Source organism: Poecilia mexicana, unplaced genomic scaffold, assembly GCF_051168715.1.
Source record: "Poecilia mexicana isolate PSO_F unplaced genomic scaffold, ASM5116871v1 scaffold_3, whole genome shotgun sequence".
Taxonomy (NCBI): domain Eukaryota; kingdom Metazoa; phylum Chordata; class Actinopteri; order Cyprinodontiformes; family Poeciliidae; genus Poecilia; species Poecilia mexicana.
The window spans coordinates 13994130-14016340 of record NW_028263372.1 but is presented as its reverse complement, the minus strand read 5'-3'; the positions used below and the strand labels follow the sequence as shown (position 1 = coordinate 14016340).

The 22211-nt window shown below is 39.7% G+C and overlaps 1 protein-coding gene across 1 annotated transcript in view; it reads right to left on the bottom strand.

Annotated features, from left to right (window-relative positions):
- The window catches only part of pde8a (phosphodiesterase 8A), a 61906-nt gene extending 43091 nt beyond the window's left edge, over nucleotides 1-18815 (bottom strand). Inside the window, exon 1 of the mRNA XM_014990226.2 lies at nucleotides 16747-18815. Within this exon, the coding sequence (XP_014845712.1) occupies nucleotides 16747-16899 (153 nt within the window). The 5' untranslated portion in view covers nucleotides 16900-18815. The remainder of the gene's footprint in view (nucleotides 1-16746) is intronic.
- Nucleotides 18816-22211: the final 3396 nt, after the last annotated feature.

Sequence of the window (22211 nt, the reverse complement as noted above, 5' to 3'; positions counted from 1 at the left end):
GACTGTCTCAGAGCAATTTCTGTGAATATCATCTTGACCAAGGATTCTCACACATTTAGAGGTTTGTGGGAGACTTAGGAACAATCAGTCACATTGTCACAAATTAGCCTGAAGCCAGCATTCATCCAAGGTGACATATTTATAGAACTAATGCCTGTTGATGCAGATTCAACACATACCAAGAATCGATTTTGAAAATTACTTAATAAAAAATTTATACATTGGAGTATCAATGAGATGCAATTCTCAAAGTGTAAAAATACTTTGTATGTTTCATTAAATTAAGAATATGTATATTTAAAATACCATCTACTAATTGAGAATCTGTGGATCAGCAAAAAGTATTTGTTTTTCTACATAGCTGTAACTAAATTCAAGGATTATGGGGTTAGCTATATTAGAAGAGTCACCTGAAACGTTTCCACAACTAGATCATGTGTGGGCAAACAGTATCTAAAGACTGCATAATTAGCAATTAGCAAAATCATAATTCTACGCTCTACAGTCACAAAACCTCAAACAAAAATTGAAATTTAGTTTCTAAATAACTATGCATGAAACTTCACTCTGCAATGCTCTCTCTGTTTTTTAGATATACTTTAGGGTTACATTTAACCTAAATATTAAAAAATGTTAACATTTAGGTAAAAATTTTTTAGGTTAAAATTTTAACCTAAATTAGGTTAAAATTTTGCAGATTTTAACCTAAATGTTTCACAAAATGCAGACAAAATACAAAAGTGCATTTAAAAGAATCACAGAGAATAAACTGAACTTAAAAAGTGTAAAACTGATGGTGGAGACACTTCTCATTCCATTCCCCACCAATCAGTCTAAATTAATCAGACACAAGGGACAGATCTCAAAGAAAGCAGAGCACTTTCACCTTCAAGGTATTTTTGTCCTTATCCAGATTACACAGAAATCCCCATAAGACCTAGACAATCCTAAGCTATCCAGGGCAACCCCATACTAAAACTCTCCTCCTTCCTTCACTGCAGTTCTCTCCTTCAGCCGTTTCACTTTCACTTTTATTCACACTTCTTTTCGCTTTGACTTGGGCCTTCATTTGACTTGGTAAGAACAAACCAAAGGAAAACCTTTCCCACTGTCCAGATTCCCTGATATTGTTCCAGATCTTCCTGCCACTCCCACCAGTGCGTCACTTACACGGAGAGCCACATTCACATAAATCTGGTGCGTGTTGCTTCCAGTGCACTTCCTCCCTTAAATCCATCCAGGCAAGGTCAAAGGCCACTGAAGCAAAGGGACAAGCTAAAGAAGAAGGCAGTGAAATCTAAGTGGAGCGATGCTTGCGTTCCAGTGACAGGACAGTAATCTTAACCTTCAGTTGCGGTCAAACCCTCCTCCTCATACATGTCGAGGAAAGAGGAGGACATGCAGGACAAAAAAAAAAGAAAAAAAAAAAGAAAGGTTAACAAATCTACTGTTCTTGGAAGAAACGTCATGTAAACAAAGCAACTTCAACGCCGTTCCGCCAAGCAACACGTGACCATCCCGACTAGCTGCGACTCTGCCGTGGGTCCGTGTTCTGACCACACAGCTCATTTGTTTTTATCAAATATCACAAGTGGATCTTCAGTCCTCTTCAGACGGCCGGGAGGGTTGAGGGGGGTGCTTTTTAGATAATCAACAGACCCCCTCCCCCCTCCCCCCACCTCCCGCCTACCCCTCCCAGCTAAAACAGGAGCACTGATGTCACTGTTGCAAGAGGGATTAGTGAGTGACAGGAGCTGCAGCTTGGCACACGAACCATACTTGATCCACACACTCAGACAAATGCGAGTACAGAACGGGTCGGACGGCACGCCAGCGTTGGCTCAGGAACTTTGTGCATACACAAACACGCATGACCATGAAGTTTTAAAAAAAGATTCTACTTTCCAATAAAAATACTTTTATTTATTTATTTATTTTTTTATTATTGGAAACCAAATGATCACATAGTAAAATTTAAACACAACTCAACTTTCATACAATGAATGGAGGCATTGTTGGAAAAGCTAAATAATGAAATTCAAAGGAGTTCTCTCTGGATACGTGTATTTAGTTATCTATCAGACAGTTTGCAGCAATAAAATGCCCGTTTTAGGATTTTACAGCCCTGTTTTGTTGAGCTTGTCACAAAGTCAAACGAATTTGATTGAGTTAAAAACAAAACTGATTTATATTAAAATGCTGAATATGGCAGAGGTAATATCAGTTATGATGAACCTACATTTTCCTTTCGCCCCTTTTTTCCCACCAGTATTACCTTTTCTAAGCTTCTGCTTCTCAAACACTAACTGTGGTTGCCAAAAGCATTTAGAAACCATCCAAATGGCCAAATATAAGACAGACATGTAAAGCGTGAACTAATGGCACTCAAGTACCGTGAGGGCGACCCTTTTCAACAAATCCATACACAATGTTTAAGAGAAATAGAGAGAAAAAAAACTGTCATAATGTGAACGGCAAGCCACACTAATGAACAAATGTCTGTTAATCTTCACTTCATGTTTATTGCTAAGCGGGGATCTCAAGATTTACAATGTTGCCTGATGTTTTATATTTATTTTGCATGTGCAATGCTTCCTCATTCAGGTTGTAATTCACACTGCATCATCCTAGTTATCACCTTCTCTGAATTCCAGATAAATCAACTTCTGACAACTGATAATCTCTACACGCCCCGGGCCTATTTCTGGAGTCCAAATTAATCGTTTCATGAGCCGTAAAACAAAAATAAAAATCTAAATCTTACACAGCCTGTGGTTTATAATCCTTTGATTAAGACCCCGGAGATGATGCAGGGCTTTCTTCGGTCATAACGAGTGTGTTCCCAAGTGCGCCGCCTATCTTTCTCAAGTTTCTTAAACAAGCCAAATCAAACGTTAACAAAGATAGCCAAGCGTAGATCCTCCGGTCACACAAATAGCACGGCTTATTAACTAGATGCCAGCCTCTCAGGTCTGAAGATGCCTGCAGATACCTAATCCAAGTTAAAAAAAAAAAAAAAGTTAACATGATGCATTAAAAGCGAATTTACTTTAAAACCTCTACTAAATATACCTGATGTTTATTCCTAAGATCTTCCGATAGTGAGTAAACCTGCTGAAGTTATTTGCTTACGGTCAGAACATCATCACAGTCGCGGGCTCACCGCTACCCTTAACGTTAAATCAAATGCACATAACTATAACAAAGTCTGCTGTATGAGAAATTGTTCCAGGAGTTATTGCTATAAACAACAATATTGTTCTTTTGAGGCCACTTTAAAGTAATATAATGATGAGAACACATTCTCAAAGGTCAATAACTTTAAATTCTAGTGAACGTTGAACACCGGGACTGGAAGACATTTTAAATATCTAAAATAAATAAAAGGACAGAAACAACAAATGAAATGGATTATGAAGTCTCTGTTTATAAAACTGTCCTTCAAAACAAGGTGAAGACCAAAGCACCACACTGAAGACTTTTGACATCTAGTTTTCCTTAGAGAGAGAGAGAAAAGAGAAAAACTATAAATCATGGTACCACAAATGACTGAGCTTGTTTTAATTTATCATGCAATTAATTGACTTACTGATTGATTGCTTACTGCCTGCACACAATACAATGTCTAAATAATTATAGATATAAAACAGCTTTGGGGAAAAAAAAAAAAAAAAACTCAAAACGGATGCAAAGATTCTTCAATTCGTGTTCCGTTTCTTGGAATTGAATTGTTCAGAAGAGAAACAATGGGACACAGCTGCATTTGTGGAAACATAATTGCCAACAGATGTCGATAAATCCGAACAAAGGTGAGGGAAATATGCTAAGATATATTTCATACGGCCACAAGCAGGTTTACTGGTTGAACTGCATACAGTCCAAATGAGTGACCTGTGAGGAATGTAATCCGTCTGGTGCAACAGGTGCTTCTCATAGTCAGGCAGGAATGCTTCGGACTTGCTGTTCAACACTGTAACGAACACATAAAAGGACTCTTCTGCCTTCCATTGCATCTCCCTTGCATGTCATCATTCTTAATGGGACATGTAGTCATCTCTTAGTTTCCACTAAAATGTTTGCTGATCTCCCATCCAACAGTCTTTCTCGATCAAGTTAAGGGGATGTGTTATGCTTTGGACATGTCTTCAGGCATTTTAATATATACATATAAATCATCAGACCAAACTGGAAACTGACTGAGCTAAAACCAAAAATTTTAATCAATCTTAGAAATTGAGGGTAAATTCCTATGTCTCTCTGTTTTGATATTGTGGTGAAATGTGCCGGGTAACTACACTTCTGTTTACAGTCAAGAATCTCGACGCCGTTTTAGTTACGCGCTTAACTGAAGCAGGAGTCAAAATGAACAAAAGTTGGAAAAGGTGAGAAAGAAGACAAACTTGTTTGAAAGAAGAGAAACTCGTCTGAATGCAACGCTTATTGTTTAGCTACGAGGCCAAAACCTGATCTGAGGTGTGAGTGAAAACATTTGTTCTTTCCAAGATAAAAATTTATGACCTTAAGAGTATAAAAAAATAAAAATAAAACATTGCTTTGTATGATGCTTATGAGCGTTACGTAAATGAAAAGCACAAACAATGGAGTTATTTATTGTATACGAAGCGGATGATGCTAGAGCCAATCAGCTGCTGTCTGTTCTCAAAAACTAAGCGAGGAACCCGTTTGCTCAGAAATGCGGAATACCATCACTGTGGAATTTATTATGCGAATTCAATCTAATAGATGAGGATTTTCTTCAAATATTCAAGTGGATTTCACTCTGTTTATAATAGCATCCACATAAAAGAGAAGTAAAAGGGAGATAATATTGGTAGCAGAGGCGCCTGCTTGTCAGTTGTGAAGGTTTCTTCTGCGAGGGAACGTTTTTACAGGTGAAATCCTAGTTATTGAAATTTCTTTAGATTTGAAGAGAGAAAGAAAAACCCTACACTGAATGCAGCAAAGTAGCTTTAATATTGTTTTTCGCTGATCACATTGTTTTTGTAATTGCTTCACGCCTCGACAGCAAAAAAAAAAAAAAAAGACTGACGTAATGCAGTCCAAAACAAGGCCTGTGGATGTGCATATGAAGGCTTTTTTTAAAGCATATATTAGCTATTTTATTGAGAGAATAATGGCACTTTTTTAACTTCGCTGGCCATATGACAATGGCAATTCTATTATATTTATTTTAATATTGTTATATTTTTTTAACAGTATTAAAACTCAAGGGCAAATAATGTAATGATTTTTAAAAAACTCAATTTTTAAGCAATTTTAATGAATATTGTCACTATATTTAGACCATACCACCGACCATCAGGTACTTGGAGGCTAGTCTAGCCCTATCCCAGCAATAGAGACCCTTAGACTTAGACTCACCTTCCCAGATGTGGTTTCTCCACTCTGCTGCTCTTTTCTGTTGTGTCCTGAATCACTCGGTATTTTCTTCTGTCCTGACTCCTACAGGTCAATAGGGACGTTCAAGTCGTTATTGTTATTATTATCATTATTACATGTTATTATTCATCAAGTGGCCATAATGAGACGTGACGGAGCTAGTGTCGCCACCTTTCAGAAATGAAAATAATGGAAGCCCACCGCAGCTCCTCAAGGCCATGACCACCACAGCCTGAGTTGCCCGCCTCTCATGGGGTGGGGGGTGCCCTCAGCAGGGGTCTGCTTTTTATTTTATGCTTTTCTTGTAAAAGACTGATCAAGAAAGCAATCATTCACTACTCCAGTAAGAGTAGTACAACTTCAACGTGTTTTTACTCAAACAGAAGTAGAAAGTAACTGTCCCAGCAATTAAGCGAGCCTAAAACACATATTTGGTAAAAATGGATACTTAAGTACTAAGCAGCTGATCCGATTTAATTAGGGCTGTTGTAAACGAATATTTTAGTAATCGAGTAATCTATCGATTATTCTTACGATTAATCGAGTAATCGGATAAAAAAATTATAAAATGAAATATTGGTAAATCTGGCATAATACCGGTGTTACTATCAGATATCAATGTCAGTCCAATTTTTCATATTTGAGCATCCCTAACAGTTGCTTTTTTGTAGTTTAGAAAACTAACCTGTAACAATAATAGCTCACTTTCTAAGTTAACCAGAAGAAAAGTTATAGAAAAATCTGAAATTATATTGAATTTAATAACAAAGAGGCAGGCTCATAAATATGCTTATAAAAAATGTCTACAATCCAGCTTTTAGTTTATGTATTCATCTTCAGTGAGTTTAATAGATTAATTAAACTCACCTTGCCACCTAACCTGTCACGCTTTGGGTTTGAAAATACGGGAAATGCCGCCTGGAGTGGGAGGAGAGGGCGAATGAAGAACGTAAGATGGGTGGAGGGGAGGAAATAGACCAGCGGACTGACGAACCGTTAGACCGGGGGACGAACACGGGGGGAAGCAATACGGGATATTTACGACACCTTCACTGGTCACACTCAGAAACTCATCTACCAGCCATGTACGATGCGCTCCGCCACCCGTTTCTTCAGACCGGGATATGAAATTTATTGTGCGGTTCGTCGGTAAAGCTACATTTACACGGTAAGCATCAGCTACTCAGCCGCCCGCCCTGTTCAGGCTATCCGCTCACCTCAGCGCTCTTCCCGCCGTTCGCTTTCAACCAGCAGCCCCGGAGGAGAAATGCTGCCGTACTCCAGGCATTCCCCCAGTCATTTTAAGGATGCTTATTGGTTCCCCAAAAACGATAAAAAGTCGGGCATTATCATCAATCAATAAAATCCCCACGGGCCAATCTTGAAGATTGGACTTTATGCCGCTGAGACTTAGCTTTTGTCAACAACTCAGAGGCGGAAGTGAGAGCTCCGCGCAACGCAAATGAAGTCCCGGCCGGAACACGGTGCGCTAACTAATAAAACATAAATTAACGAAGCTTCGAGGCAGGTAAATTTTCCTCGAGGAATTTTAGTAATCGAGGTACTCGAATCATTCGAGGAATCGTTTCAGCCCTAGATTTAATATTTTAAATTCATGCCATCAGACAATCAAAAATATAAAGTAATGTGGAAATTCTGGTATTTAAAGTCTAATTTGAAATAATAATACACGTAAATAGAATTAGTTGGAAGCTGGTTCAAGGCCATATTTACACCAAGTGGGCTAGGTTTGCCACCTTCATTTTGAATTCATGGCAAAAGTAAAACTGTGAAGGCAAAAAATGTAACTGATCCAAGGGAGCAGCGAGCTGTGGTTTTGTTGCCAGTGAATATTAACATTAAAAATTTATTTATTATGCTCTGTGTCTAGAACTGTCCATGGACTGTGGGTTTGGTCTGGTCCATTTATGAGGAGAGCATTTTTTTTCTCTATTCAGTGAAGTTACAGAGTAATCAAAAATTGTACTCAAGTAAACGTACAAAGTGTGTTGCAAAAGAACTGCTCCCACTCCCTTATTAAATAAAACACACAGAAAGCCCAATCACACTTCTTCTAGAAACTGCATAAATATTTTAACAAGAAAAATTTTTCCTTCGTAATATTTATCTTTTTATTTTTTAATCTATTGGCATATGTTCTTTAAATTGTCATTTATATGTGCTAATACAATTTATATAGATTATTCAAACTCAACATCCTAAACAATTAAGCAAACCACAGTATTATACTAACAGCGCAACAGAAAACCGATTCAATCAGAACATAATGTTCCGTGATAAATCAGCCTCAGGAGACGACTGAGAAATGAAGAAGTCACACCGAATCGATGCCTGGCTCTTCTGAGCTTTTACGATAGCAGACAGCCACCTCGCGCCACTGAACATCGCCGACATCTTTTTTGTTTGTTTGTTTGTTTTAATGCCTTGTATTCATCCTCGCCAACACTGTTCAGCCCATCTTCCCACTCACGTCTGTATCTTTACAAGAGTTTTCGCTTCTAAGGACGTGGTGAGATATGAGGTGGACATTTTTTTTTTTTAAACGCAGGTACTAAGGGCAGCTCACGTCGGCTGCGTCACGTCGGTCTCTAGGCAACCGTCACAGCAGCGAAACCAAGCAGCACTGGTCCGTGTCGGCCCGTGGACCCTTCGTAGGTCCGGCCACGACAATTTTGTCGACTTTAATATTCAATGTGTTTTATTTTGTTCTTTATCTTTTGGACATTTATATTTTTTAAAAAATCAAGGACGGAACAAATTCCATCTGTTCTATACTTAACGCAACATTTAACTGCCAAATAAAGGACGATTCCATATCGAACAGGACGGGTGGCAACCCCAAAATGAGCTCAGAACCCGGTTCACGGTGTGTGAGCACGCATGTGCAAAGTGAAAAAATATATACGATTCTCCATAAGGAAATATTAAACAGTAGGCGAACTAGTTAGCGAAATAGCAGCGAGCTTTTAGAGCGGGAACTAACTTTCTCTCGTACGGAGAGTGTAAGTTTTTATTTGTCAAACCGGGAGCATGTGGCTCGTTTATTACATGGTCCTTTATGCTGTTAGCTGGGGACTGAAACTAACTAATTGTTACTACCAGCGGTGATGATTAATACTTACTTTCTTGAAAATCTTTCGAATATCCATTGTTCAGAAAAATTCTCCTGACCTGTTGCCAAGTCCTCGCCTAGAAAAGTAGCTTATTGGTGAGAAGTTGCTAGATGACGTCATTGCCTAATTTGCATATTTGGTTTTGTGTGATTTGGATCGCAGAAAAAAAAAGGAATTTCTAATTTGATAAGGTAAAAGTGATTAAAAATACTTGAAACATATAGAACGATAAGTAAACTTAGCTAAATAATTTTATAATATCAGTTAAATAACATTAACACTTTGCCTGAACTACATAAATCTGTTTTGTTTAATATCTTATTTAACCAAAAGACAGGAGGAGGTGAATCAAATACAGGGATTTATTTTAATGTAACACTCTCGATGAGGAAAAATCCCCAAACATTAGGCAACATAAAAAAATATATATATTATATTTACTGTAATTCAGAGTGGGATCTATGGAGGGTGATTGATTATCTTACAATGATGTTAATCTGGCAATGCTTAAACACAGGACTCCCTCCCTGATTCAAACTGTCTTGGGGTTCTTTAGTAGCCGTACATTGTGCAACCTGCTTGGTTTTAATGCTGTGGCTGATCCTGTGAGCTCAAACAGACCGTGCTGGTACAAAGCAAACACTTGAAGTGTCTTGTTTTGGAAGAATACCATTTCGGTAATCTCATGAATCTATCACATGCTGACCTTATGATACTAAATTCTTAACCTGGAGGGGAGAGCAGAAGCTTTGAATGAGGGCATATTTGTTAAGATCCGTTCAGGAAACAATAAGAGGGTCTGTTTTGTAAGTACATTCAACTAGTTGGTACCCAACAAGTGAACAAGGACTTTGAGATAAAGAGACCCACTTTATCTAAACTCGGGGGTGACAAAAAGGCATTTATCATGTTATACTAAGATGACTCGCTCTGTCAATGGAGACAGCCTATTGAGTAGACTGGGTCCTGGGAAAGAAAATGTATTAATGCTGGTGTGAAACATTCAACTGTGAACTCTTGGACGTCTCATGTACAAACAAGCGAGATAAGCTCCTTTACATCAATCAGTGGAGTGTGGGCACTCCCTGGGCCCCATCTTGCTTCCTCTCAACTCCTTCTGCTCGTGTGCCAGTGGAGATAAATGACAAGGCAGAAAAAAATTACCCCTTTTCCGCCCCACTTATTGCCCTTGCAGACACTCTGAAGGAGAAAGCAAATACAGAGACACTTGTCCAAACGAAACCCGTTACAATGGACATGCTTTCAAAAGCAGAACTCAAGCAATTTGCAGAGTTTATCTTCTAACACTGAAATGGCAGTTGGCCATATCCTTGTAAAACGAATCCATCATGTCTTAGAACAATAAAATAAACTTATGGTAAAAATGGTTTTACTGTAACCAGCACTATTATACAACCATCATCATCATATGAAGTTGTATAATATGAAGTCTGTTGTTATTATAGGACTACTGTTGAGTCCTTCTTTGAAGCTGATTTAAATAAGTGGAGTGAGACGATCAACTAAGTGTAGAGATTTGCAATTTTTGAAAAATAATCAGAATTGCTCACACCTGAGCAGCTACACATGTGGTCAGCAACACTTGAACTTCCTCAACCTACACTGTCTTTGAAGGCAGGGGACCATTTTATGTATCAAAACACTGGCAGACTACATAATGTTCATAATGTTTCTGTCTATTTCTATCCTCTAGTTTATCCAAAATCAGGTTGCAGGTTTAACAGGTTCAGGAGGAAAACCAGGCAAACCAAGAAATTCTTATCCCAAGAGACACTCTCCAGCCCATTGCAGGGGATCGATAAGCATTCCGAGGCTAGATGGGATATATGACCCCTCCAGTGTGTTCTGGATCTGCCTTAGAGTCCCCTCCAAATGAAACATGCCCAGTTGGAACGCTGGCAGAATGTTGGTTCAGCTCTTTCTTCACAATGACAGACCGGAGCAGTGCTCATATTTCTGCAGAGGAGGTCCAAATATATCTGTCCGCTTTGTCCAACCATCACCCAAGAACACGACAGGAAGAGATTTCAACTAACTGAAAGATATGGCCTGGTGAAACCAATGGAACCACATCATGTGCAAAGAAAAAAGCAAATATCTGACTTTGAGGTTCCTAAATTAGATCCCTTCTTCTCCACAATTAAACCTTGATTACCACAAAACAGGATCTGAGAGAAGGAGCCGCTCCGGTGAACACCAATCTCAACTGAGATGAGAACACCAAATACAGGGTTTCCCCCAGTGTACTGTTGGCCTGACGGGCCACCAAGCTTTATTTAAGCCTCCTCGAGATCCATAGAACAGCAGTCAACAAAAGTTCAATGATCCCCTCAGCCATCTCAGGAAGATAAAGATCTGGTGCCGTACCAACAGACCCACACTGCCCAACCTGAACTCCACATTTGACCAGATTTTTAGTCAAAGACAAAAACAAAGTTTGTTACTCCAACAGATATTTTGATTTTGAGAACATGAAACTATAGAACCAATAATACTTCACTTTTTAAACGTTCATTTTTGTGTGTGTCAGTGTGACACCAAAAAATAAAATGAAAGAGTAACTGCAATTTCTCAGTGACGGTAACCTGCTGCAAATCTGGATCACCTTTTGAACATAAAATTATTAACCTTACTTGGCACCAGGTCACATGCCAGGGTTGTGATAACTTTTTCTTTTAAGAATATGCCACATTCTATAGAAAATCTAGACTGAATAAAAACAACTTTCAGCTACTTTACAACCAACCAGTTAAGCTTTATTCCTATTAATATATCACATATTTAACCTTTTAGAAATTGGTCCAAGTAGAACTGGAAACACCAGCAGCAGAAGTGTACCAGGCGTTAGTGCCACAAACAACCACTGCATACTTTATACTGATGACATCTTCGATAAACACAGGAGCACAGCTCATCATTTGATCCATTCAGCAACTGCAGAAACAAGCTTGAAGAGAAAGTCGAACATATATGGGTGCACGAAGAGAAGCTGCTCCGGTAGTGACAAAAAACTACCCACCTACAAAAGTCAGACTTTAAGAACAGCTCTAGCTTAAGTGTAAATTTATGAGTTGACCTTAAAAAAGTCAATCCAAAAAGCAAAAGTAATACAATGCAACTATGAAATCAAGACGGATCTTTAAAAAGTTGCATAAGGTGAGAAAGAAAAGAACCAATATCAGTCTGCGTCTTCTCAGGCAGCAGAAAAAGCACAGTGGATTAATTCATCACCATGCAAAGCCTTTGGCTTCGTCTGGAATAAATTACCCAATGACTCTCAATTTAGACTAAAAACACACACACACACACGCGCGCGCACACACACACACGCACACACACACACACACACAACTGGCCAGAGAAAGCATGCAGACACGGTAGGAGAGAAAGCCTGACAAATGCAGTGAGGCTGCCCAGGTCAAAGGATTATCATAACCTGCTACGTACTCTTTTAAAAAGTGAGATGGATCAAATGACTCTGTTCTGGGATGTTGAGTGAGCAGTATTTTAGGGTTTCCAGCTGATAAAGAATAAACTTTGAGTTCCTTGGCACCTTTGGGTCTAGGTGGGTTAAATGAACTCAGAATTATGGTTTAGACATAGCTAAACTTAAACATTAGTCAAGGTTTCTAGCTTCACTGAACAATGGCTTGATCTGAAACAGATAATGTGTCATCTTAAATATGTTTGATCTGGATTAATTAGTGCGTAACGGCAAATGCATCCAGACAGAACCGTTATAGACAGAGATCATTTTCAAAGAATATGTCACTCTCATCCAGAAAGGCTTGTACAAATATCTAATGATTTCAGCTAAGTGCCATATCATACAATTATTTAAAAAAACTATTTCACCAAAGTAATGCAAGAACGATTGGGAATAATGGCACCAGTGCAGGTAAAGACCAAGTTGCTTATCTATACTCAGCAGTTTACAGAGGATAGGTTTCCGTTAATGCTTAAAGTGGAAAATGTCAATTGGTCATGTAATGCTACAATTATGTCTACTGTTTCTTTGAGAATTATTTCCTGACCAAAACAAGTGAAACAAAATCTAATATTTGCATTTAACACTACATTCATTCATTCACCCCATTACACACACACTCACACACTGATCATGGGAAGCTACTACTCCATAGCCACAGGCAGCTACACCTGGGGCAGTCTGACAAAAGGTGAGGTAGCCATGAACCGGCACCACCATGGCCCTCCGACCACCACCATTTACATTTGTTAGCATTTCTATTGGTCTGTATCTGTACAGACCAAAACGAAAAACCCAAAACCAACTCATGTACCAAACTGTGACTTTTTTTTTTTAACAACTTCATCTATTTCTATTTTATGATGGCGTTTCAAGATCATGCTAGTTGAGAAAACAATGGTCACTCTCATAAAAACCAACCCCAGTTAAATACGGTAATGTCAACTTTCTTTTCTCTTTTTTTTTTGCAACAGGTAGTCGGGATAAAATGAAGATTTAGGAAGAACATTTGGTAGTGAATGGCATGTGTCAATAATAATAATAATAATAATAATAATTTGACATTTTCAATAATATCAACCCACGCCTCAGCCATCTGGACCCAGTTTAACACTTGATGGCACATTGCCCTGCAATCTCTCACTTTTGTTCTCTTTCCATTTCTACTTCTGAAAGAAAGCAACAAAAAAAACACCCTTTTGTTCGAGTCCAGTGATCTGTGTTGCCTCAACAAACTTCAATGTGACCCATTCCTTTTTGTGTTCATGCTGAAAACCAGTGTGGGACACTGCATACCGTGTTGGTGCAGGTGTGTTCTCAGGTTAAAGTTAAGGTCAAGTATCATACTGAACAGAAATGTGATTTTCATTACAAAAATAAGAATAAAAAGAGAGATATTCGGCACCAATGCAGGACACGACCGACGATAAAGTGTGTAACCTATTTACTGTCCCTCTGACAGAGAACTTGCGTCACTTTAACTGAAAGTATTTTATTCAATTGCAGACTACAAAAATAAATCTATTGAGAAATCTTCATGTTTGATGTACTCTAAAATTTTAAACAAAAGGGGAATCATGTGCTGATGGTAAATTAAGAAAACCTCAATCTGCATCGCCATGAATCTAATTAAAAACACAAAAAATGGATGAATCCATCAGCTGATATCAAGCGGGAAGGCCTTACAGCTTAGATGCTTGTAAACTCCACACCTCTCATTGACCCCTCTCATTTACACGAAGGATAGCGGTAAAGCTGATTCTACATTTGTTGCTCAGGCAGGAGACCAACTTTCCTTGAGTGGGGGCAATCCGACTGGAAAAGTCAAGGCCAGATAAATGGTGTTGTGTTTGGCTGAGGTCTTTCTCTGTCTGACTGTTTGGCCCAACACACACGCACGCACACACACACACACACACACACACACACACACACACACACACTCACACACACACACACACACATAAAGGGGAAAAAAAGTCCACTATCACAGGACCTTGTACTTGAGCCTTATCATCACCAGAGCAGCACAGATGGTAACGTACCCTTGACAAAGACTCACATCACACTCCCAAACTTCTATTGAATCTTTCTCACACTGTAGGCGCCTGCACATGTCATCTCCCTGTCGCCTTCTCTCCCAGAATAAAATAAATAACTACGTGTGCGCCAAGAATCAGCACAACTCTGGTGAATTCATCTTTACAACACATCAAATTTATGCACCTTCTTCCTGATCCCACCAGCTGTGTGAATGTGAATTATTATTACAACCCCAGAGATGCACATGGGTGCTAAAAACGCCACCGATGGAAATCAGCACTTGAACATGAGATACCACCAGTTGAGGCACTAATTGTCCTCATTACTGATAAATCTGCTGAATAGCCATTCAAATAGTTTGATGAAAATTTTTAAAATTAAAAACAGAAACAATCGAATGTACCTTTCAACAATTACTCTAATCTGACATGGAGTTCAGATGTGTTCTCTGCCGTCACCTCGTGGTATCTCCATACAAAAGGCTGCGCCATCTGTTGAGCTGTCCAATAATATCGGCAAGTGCTTTTCCAATAACATTGTGTTGCAAAAGGCCTTATTAAATTTATGTGGATATGTGGCACAGCCAAACAGTTCCACAACAATCAATGGCTGCTATTGATCACATTTAAGAGAGGGAATCAAAAGAGCTCAAGCAGACGGCAGCAGCATGGGCTTGTGTTACTGAATCCCTGGTCGCCACGGTGTGCCGATGGACGCGTGGTTTTCGTAATGAGAGCAGTGGTAATGTGATTTCCTGCATGTATTATGGTGCATATGAATCTCTCTTTGTATAGGGTGTGTGGGGTTGGGGGTAAGGGCGGCTAAAAAACTGAGAGGATGTTAAAAACGACACCTTACAGGACAGGGATTAACCATTTCCAGCTGGTGGAGATGTGTATACCATTAGTCTAACTCAATCAGGGAACTAATTCAATCAAAGGCACACAGTGGGCTGTCCTGACATAGGGGCATCTGTTACACAGACTTCTTTCTCACTGTGTCCTACGGTGACGCTTGGCCACAAAATGTGGGCCTGACAGAGCCTTTTGAGAAGTCTGAAGTTCATCAGAGGACCCCTTAATGCGCAACTAATTTCACAAAGTCACTTTTTTGGGGGGTTCACCCCCCCAAACAGGCGTTTTATGTTAGAGAGATCCCTATGGTTGCAAAAGTGTAATTATTAAAAGCTAGATTTGACTTTGTCCAGGAAATGTCACTGCTTTTCTTCCACAGACACAATGACGGCTCTCAGTCTGATCACGGCTAATTACCCAGTTTCTATTCGGTGGGATGCTGATGCTTCTCTTCATCGCATTTCAGGCGAGCTACTTGTAGTTCCTAGAAAAATGAAACTAGTTTCTTATTATTGGAAATAAATCTTCCAGCTATTTTGAAGGACACGTGCAACATAAAAACAGCAACAAGAAAATGTCTAAGATCGTCTAAATCAGGGGTCACCAACTCCAGTCCTCAAGGGCTACCACCCTGCAACTTTTAGATTCACCTCTGCTCCAAAATGTCTGAATTCCCTCACCAGCATTCATTCCTCTCTGCAATAGGGTGGAAACGAGCAGTTTATTTGATCCAGGTGTGTTTGAGCAGAGACGCATCTAAAAGTTACAGGATGGTAGCCCTCGAGGACTGGAGTTTGTGACCCCTGGTTTAAATCTTCTCCAGACAAAGTATTTTGTCAGTGTATACAAGCAAGCACATACATTTTGCTATTGAGTCATGAAACTTTTCTCAGTGTAGAAGAGGAAGGCCTATTAAAACAGAGCACAACTAGCAGAGAGGTGAATTAGAGGCCAAAGGTGCATGTAGAACCATGTTGAGAATAGATGTTGATGTTTTCTGCTTAGACTTTCGGCCCTGTACAGGCCATGCTCTACTCCCGTGTTGGGATCACACATGTCAGGTATGCTTAGATCGTCTGAAAAAAAAAAAAAAAAAAAACGGTAACAATGGTTTGCGTCCTCCTGAAACTACAAAGAAAACAATAGTTGGGTCGGAGAAAAACGAGCCTACAACGTCAGTAGAGTTTGCATGAAGGCCTGTTTCCTCTGAGATCCCAAACTGTGTTTTCAAGTTCGAAAAGAGTCAAAATAAAGTGAAGTAAAGTTGATTCAGTCATGTGCAAGCTGAGTAACCACCTGGATCCTTTTTTTTTTTTTTTTCCTAGAATGTCCTTCCTGTGGTTTGCAGACATGGTTGTTTTTGTCCCTTCGGCACAGAAACTTTTTTTTTTGCCTTTCCAGAATAAAGACTGAACAACTCAACTGTCTGTAACACAAACAAACACACACGTTTGTCTGGCTATCTTTGTGGGGACTTTCCATTGACTTCCATTCATTTCTACAGCCTAAACCTTACCTTTACCCTTTTCCTAACCCTAACCATCACATACCTAACCCTAACCCTAACCAAAACTCAATTCATACCTTAGCCCTAAATCTGACCCCTGACCCAAAAACAGGGTTTCCCCACGAGGAGCAATTGGTCCCCACAACGTAGTACATGTCAGGAAAATCGTCCCCACAAGGTATTACAAACAAACGCGCGCACACACACACACACACAAAAGCAAACTTCTTCTGACTCGATCCCTCTCACACACACTCACTCTCCTGTCTCTGTGAACATAATGAATGTAGGTTGTCTCACCTTGCAGCTAGGGGGTTTTAGGGGTAGTCCGGAGGCAGGATTTCCTTGATGCTGAGTTGTATTAGTCTGCTGGGGTGAGTGGGAATCCTCAGACTCTTTTCCACTGTGGTAGACCACCCTATCAGAGATATGAATACTTGAAGCACAGCCCATGCTTCAAACCCACTTCAGCCTTTTTGTCTTTTTTTTTTCTTCTTTTCTTTCCAAATGCGTTACTTTTGAGGCTACAAGAGTGTCATTCGTCCTCTCTGTGTGTTTCTGAAGGTCCACTCTTCCTCCGAAAGGTTAAAATTCTCTCCAAAAATATTTGTTTCTCTACAAATGCATATGTGTGTGTGTATATAACATCTAGGCCACAGGAAAGCCGGTTCTCCAGTTGCTCCAACATAAGGCATGAATAAAATATCTATCTAAACCCCCCCCTTCCCACCCACCCACCCACCCCTCAACCAGGAAGCTGATTTCCTCTCCCTGTTTTTCACATGAAGTTAATTGGAGATCTTCAATGAAAGCAGCTGTCTTGTCCTGGAGAAACTTGGGTTCCGTTATTCTTCAGCTACCAAGATCCCCACGGATTTTATCCCTCACTCCAGCTCTTCTTCTCGCCTTCAGTTCGTACCACATCATCATTTTCTCACTCCCCCCACCCCCCCCATCAACTTCACTACTGCTATCAAGTAGGCCTGAGACCCCCCCTCCCTCATCAGCTTTACGCATGAGTTTTATCCATTTTTTATGTCCAGGGTTTCACGTGTATCCGTCCTCCCCCACCTCGGAGCCATCAAAAATATTGCCTTTTTTTTTGTTTGTTTTTTTTTTTGGTCTTCTTCAACAGTCTGGTTGTCCACTTCAGCTGAGCACACGGGCCAGAAAAGCGATTCTCACGACACTTTGCTCCAGTCCTGAGCGGCTCATCATCAACAGGCTGAAATATTCACACTGCGGAGTGTTATTCTGGTCAGTCGCTCCCATGTCAAACACCGTCGGTGAAACACAAGGCCATGCAGCCCGACAGTACACTCCATTTGTCAGCCCACAAATTCACCAATTTAGGAAGCGGGGAGATCCTGGTGGATGGCTCGCAGTCTCCATTCAGGCATCCGCTCCCCCGGTGGAGGATGATCCGCCTGATTTAAGAGGTCCAAACCCGGCTGCAGTTCGCTACAGGCTCCGCGATTTTTCCTCTCATTCTGGAGCTTGACAAAAACAGATGTAGAGGCTGTTTGATTGTAATATGAAGAGGTACCACCTCTGGAGAATGTAGTCGCTTGAGAGAGAGAGAGAGAGAGAGAGAGAGAGACGCACTCGGAGGAAAAAAAAAATCTTAAAAAAAAGAAAGGGAGAAAAAAAATCCCCGCTCCGTGTCCACAAGTTGAAGATGTTAAAAATCGGTGACGGCAGGATTATCTCAGTTTGACGCGAGCGGACATAAGGCGGGATCGAGCTACATAATGCTGATTTTAATGTTTGTCTTGTCTCTGCCTTTTCTGGCGTTTGCCCTTCCAATTCTTCAGCACTGCTTGACAGCGGCACATCCAATAAAAGCACCCGCAAGGATTGACCTACAGCCTTTACTGACGTTAATGCAAATGAGGAGCGAGCAGCCAATGGGAGGCGCGCTCGGCGTCGCTGGGTGGTCCTCGGAGTGCCGTGGGAACTTTGAAAGCAGGAAGAGCGCTCTCACCCGCCGTCCCTGAGCTGGCTGCAGGTACGCTGTATACACGTCTCTGCGATTCGCTTCTTCCTGAACCTGGAATGTGCGCATCTAGTGAGGTTTACATCCATTTGTTTGCCGCAAAAAGGATTTTTGGAGTGGTAAACAGTCAGCAAACGTACTACGAACCTATTATTGTTTCATAAAATTAGGTTTAAAAAAAAAGAAACAAAAACAAAGACATCTATTTGAAGACCGCTGAGTATGTTTATGTTAATTGATATAAGTGGGGCGTGTTTTACTATTTTAATTATGATGTAGAAAATATTATACCACACTGGAGCTGAATTCAACAGATTATAAATTATAATTGGATTATAATTTTAATCTCATTTGGTGCACCCTTACGTCGTCATTGCTTTTTTGAAATAAAATCACTGTTGAAGCCATACATTTTAGCTACAATAGTAAAAACTCAAACTTCCTGCATACTTTCACAATAAGAGCCCTTTGCGTCTGCTAGAAATGGTAAAAAAACAAAAACACATATTAAGATGATAAATCGTTTCTGCAGTATCTAATCTGTCTTTATGGCTTTAATTTAATACTGCTACCAGTTCTAATAATTACCTTTGTATTGTTGTGTTTGTACGATGTAACATTTATTGATGGATCCCAACAATCAAGCAACTGTTTATCCCAAGAAATAAATATTCCTAGCTATCTGCAACCGGTAACGACTGCTTTTTCAAGACTTTAAAATGTGTTCTTTCAACTCAACACTTAAGAGGAAATGGGACTGATCATCATCCCCAGATATCTAAATCTAAATATGCCAAAATAACTGGTAAGGGGCTGCACAGTGGTGCAGTTGGTAGAGCTGTTGCCTTGCAGCAAGAAGGTCCTGGGTTCAATTCCTGGCCCAGGATCTTTCTGCATGGAGTTTGCATTTTCTCGTGGTCCATGCACAGTCCAAAAACATGACTGTCAATTAAATTGGTCTCTCTAATTTCTCCTCAGGTGTGTTTGCATGGTTGTTTGTCCTGTCTGTCTCTCTGTTGCCCTGCGACAGACTGGCAACCTGTCCAGGGTATACCTCGCCCGGAACATTTGCTGGAGATGGGCACCAGCACCCAACCCCACCAGGGATAAGGGTGTACAGAAAATGGATGGATGTAATTCTACTTTTCAGGATCAAGACAGGTCCTGGATCCTAGATTAATGTGTTTTAGTTCAAAATACACCTATACACCAGATCAGCAATGAAAGTCTTTAAAGATGCTCACTGAAGCCGCTCAAAGAGTGTGATTGCCTACAGTCAAATGAATCCTTTAGTAAACTCAAAACCCAACATAAAAAAGAACAAACAGATGATAGCTTGCAAATGTTCTCAGACCTTAATTTTTTAGAGACATGGGCCGGATGAAACAAAAAATATTTGTCTTTATTGACTGTCTTTACATTGACTTGTGGACAATGACCACCAAATTATTTACAAAGTAGCTAAAAGACAACAAAGTCAATGTTTTGGAGTGGCCATCACAAATCCTTCACCTCTGTCCTATAGAGTACATTTGAGAGAAAAGCTGAAAAGATGAGTGTGAATAAGATGACTCAATTGGACCACATGTCCATAAATGTGGCCATGGCAACTTCAGAAAAGTTGACTGACAAAGAATCGTGTAAACACGCATGCCATTTGATGCTGTTGTTGAAGTGAAACAAAAGCGATAGACGATATAAGCATCCGACTCAACCTTGACAGAACGTGCAGATCTCTGCGTGGGGTTTGGTCACAGGGGGTAAAACTACTGATGTTAAAAATACTATTCTGGTAAAGATATATAAAAGGAAGAAAAGGAGATACAAAAAAACATCAAAGAAATGCTGCGACATTTATTCATGCATTTCTTTAAGGCCAACATTTGGCTGAGTAAAGGACTCGTTTAAACCTGAAGCAACCAATAACAGCTTCTCATGAGAGACACTCCTCCACTCTGTTGAATAGCCATCTTTTGAAACTCAAAACCTTGACTTTTAATGATGCATTTTTTCCCCCCCTTCTGTACCCTATAGGCTTCAAAGTCAAAGTGGGATTAACCATCATCACATGTTTCCTCCCCATGACATGTAAGCTGACCTTTATACGTCAAGCTGCAGGAGCTTCGGGAGGCTGGACGCCTCCCAGAGCTGTGCAGAAGTGCCCGGTGTTCCCAGTCTTCAGTGTAATTTATTGGAAACATTCGGTTTTTGTACCAGCAGTGATGGGGCTTTTTTTGCCGCTTAAAGCAACACATCACATGACTATTAGAGTGAGGGTTTTAGGGCAAACCGAGCTTTTCAAGCAGCTTTAAAGCCACTAAAAATACCCAACCTCATGTGATTTACGACATCTATAAAACAGGAAACACCCCAGCTTAAACAAACAATATAAATGTTAAATAAATGTTAAATAAAGGGTTGGCAGGCGGGATATAAATGAACCCACTGACAGGTCATGCTTTTTTCTTTCTTTTGTTTTTTTTGCCTCTTAGCTTACAGTGAAGCCGGCTGCATTATTCATGAAGGGATGACATGTTTACCGTTGTCTTTGCTTTTCTGTCACTTACGTGTGTTTAGCTATCTGTTATTATCGCCGTACTTTGTGCAGCTGCATTCTTCAGCAGGGTCTCTGCAGGACAGTTTTTTTTTTTTTGTTTGTTTATGTTTGGTTTACCGTTCATCTGATGGCATTTTTTAACAACACTCAAAGCATCACTTGTGTCCAAAGTCTCCCATTGTCCGTCTGGTCATTTTCAATGTTCGGGGAATTTGAGTCACATTCCTGAGGCACCAAACAGCTGCTGACCTTTTAAAGTAAACGTGTAAAGCCTCTGTGTTGTGTTGTGAACGGGAAGTAGAAATAATTCCAACTAAATCACAACGAGAGTAATAATTTGAACCTTTGTAAGAAATATGGGTCTCTAAAAACACAACGATCTCACATATTTATTCATTTATGGTCTCATTAAGGTACAGTATGTGTTTTTCTTTGGGCCCCTTCAAAAAAAATAATTATCTGTTTTGTTCGAATCTCCCCTTTTTTGACCTCATTTTAAAGCATGGCTTTTATTCAGTATGGATTTGTGCGCGGTTAATGGTAGGCAGTATCTTACCTGCAGGTGACACCTCTTGTTTAGACAAACAAGTTAAGGGTTAATCAGAGCAGGAGGAGGTTGTAAAGTATATTTTCTACAGCTGTTTTGTAGAAAATATGCTGAGTATCTTGTTTTGCAGGATTTAAAAAAAACCTGCAAAGTACGAAAACTATATAATTTTTGTGAAAGATTTTTTTAAAAAGTATATAAAAAATGCAAAGATTTTCTTCTGCATTAAGAACATCCAGATCACTGACATAAGAGGGCAGACAGGAGATGACAAAAAGGAGCATGTTTCATGTTATATTTATAGTTTTATTGGTTCTAGTAAACATTGTGGCAGGAGTCTGAACCCTTTTTATTCTGTCAGACTTTTTCCAACAAGGAGAAAAAGTCAGAGGGAGAAAATAGTTTAACTGTATATCAGTAATCAACTATCACTCTGATGATCCAAAAGTCCTTGGCGACTCCTCCTTTCATACGTAAAACAGGTACCATCAGCTGTTACATTTTAACTTGGTGCCTGTAGATTCTTCCAGAATAGTATTAATAGAAACCTATAGAGCATTTTCTGCGTCTCTATGAATTTCTTAGTGTTTTAAAGTGGGTTACTTTCATAGCTTTGTTCAAAATGTCAGTGTTATGTAAATGTACAAAAAAGGAAAGAAAAAAAA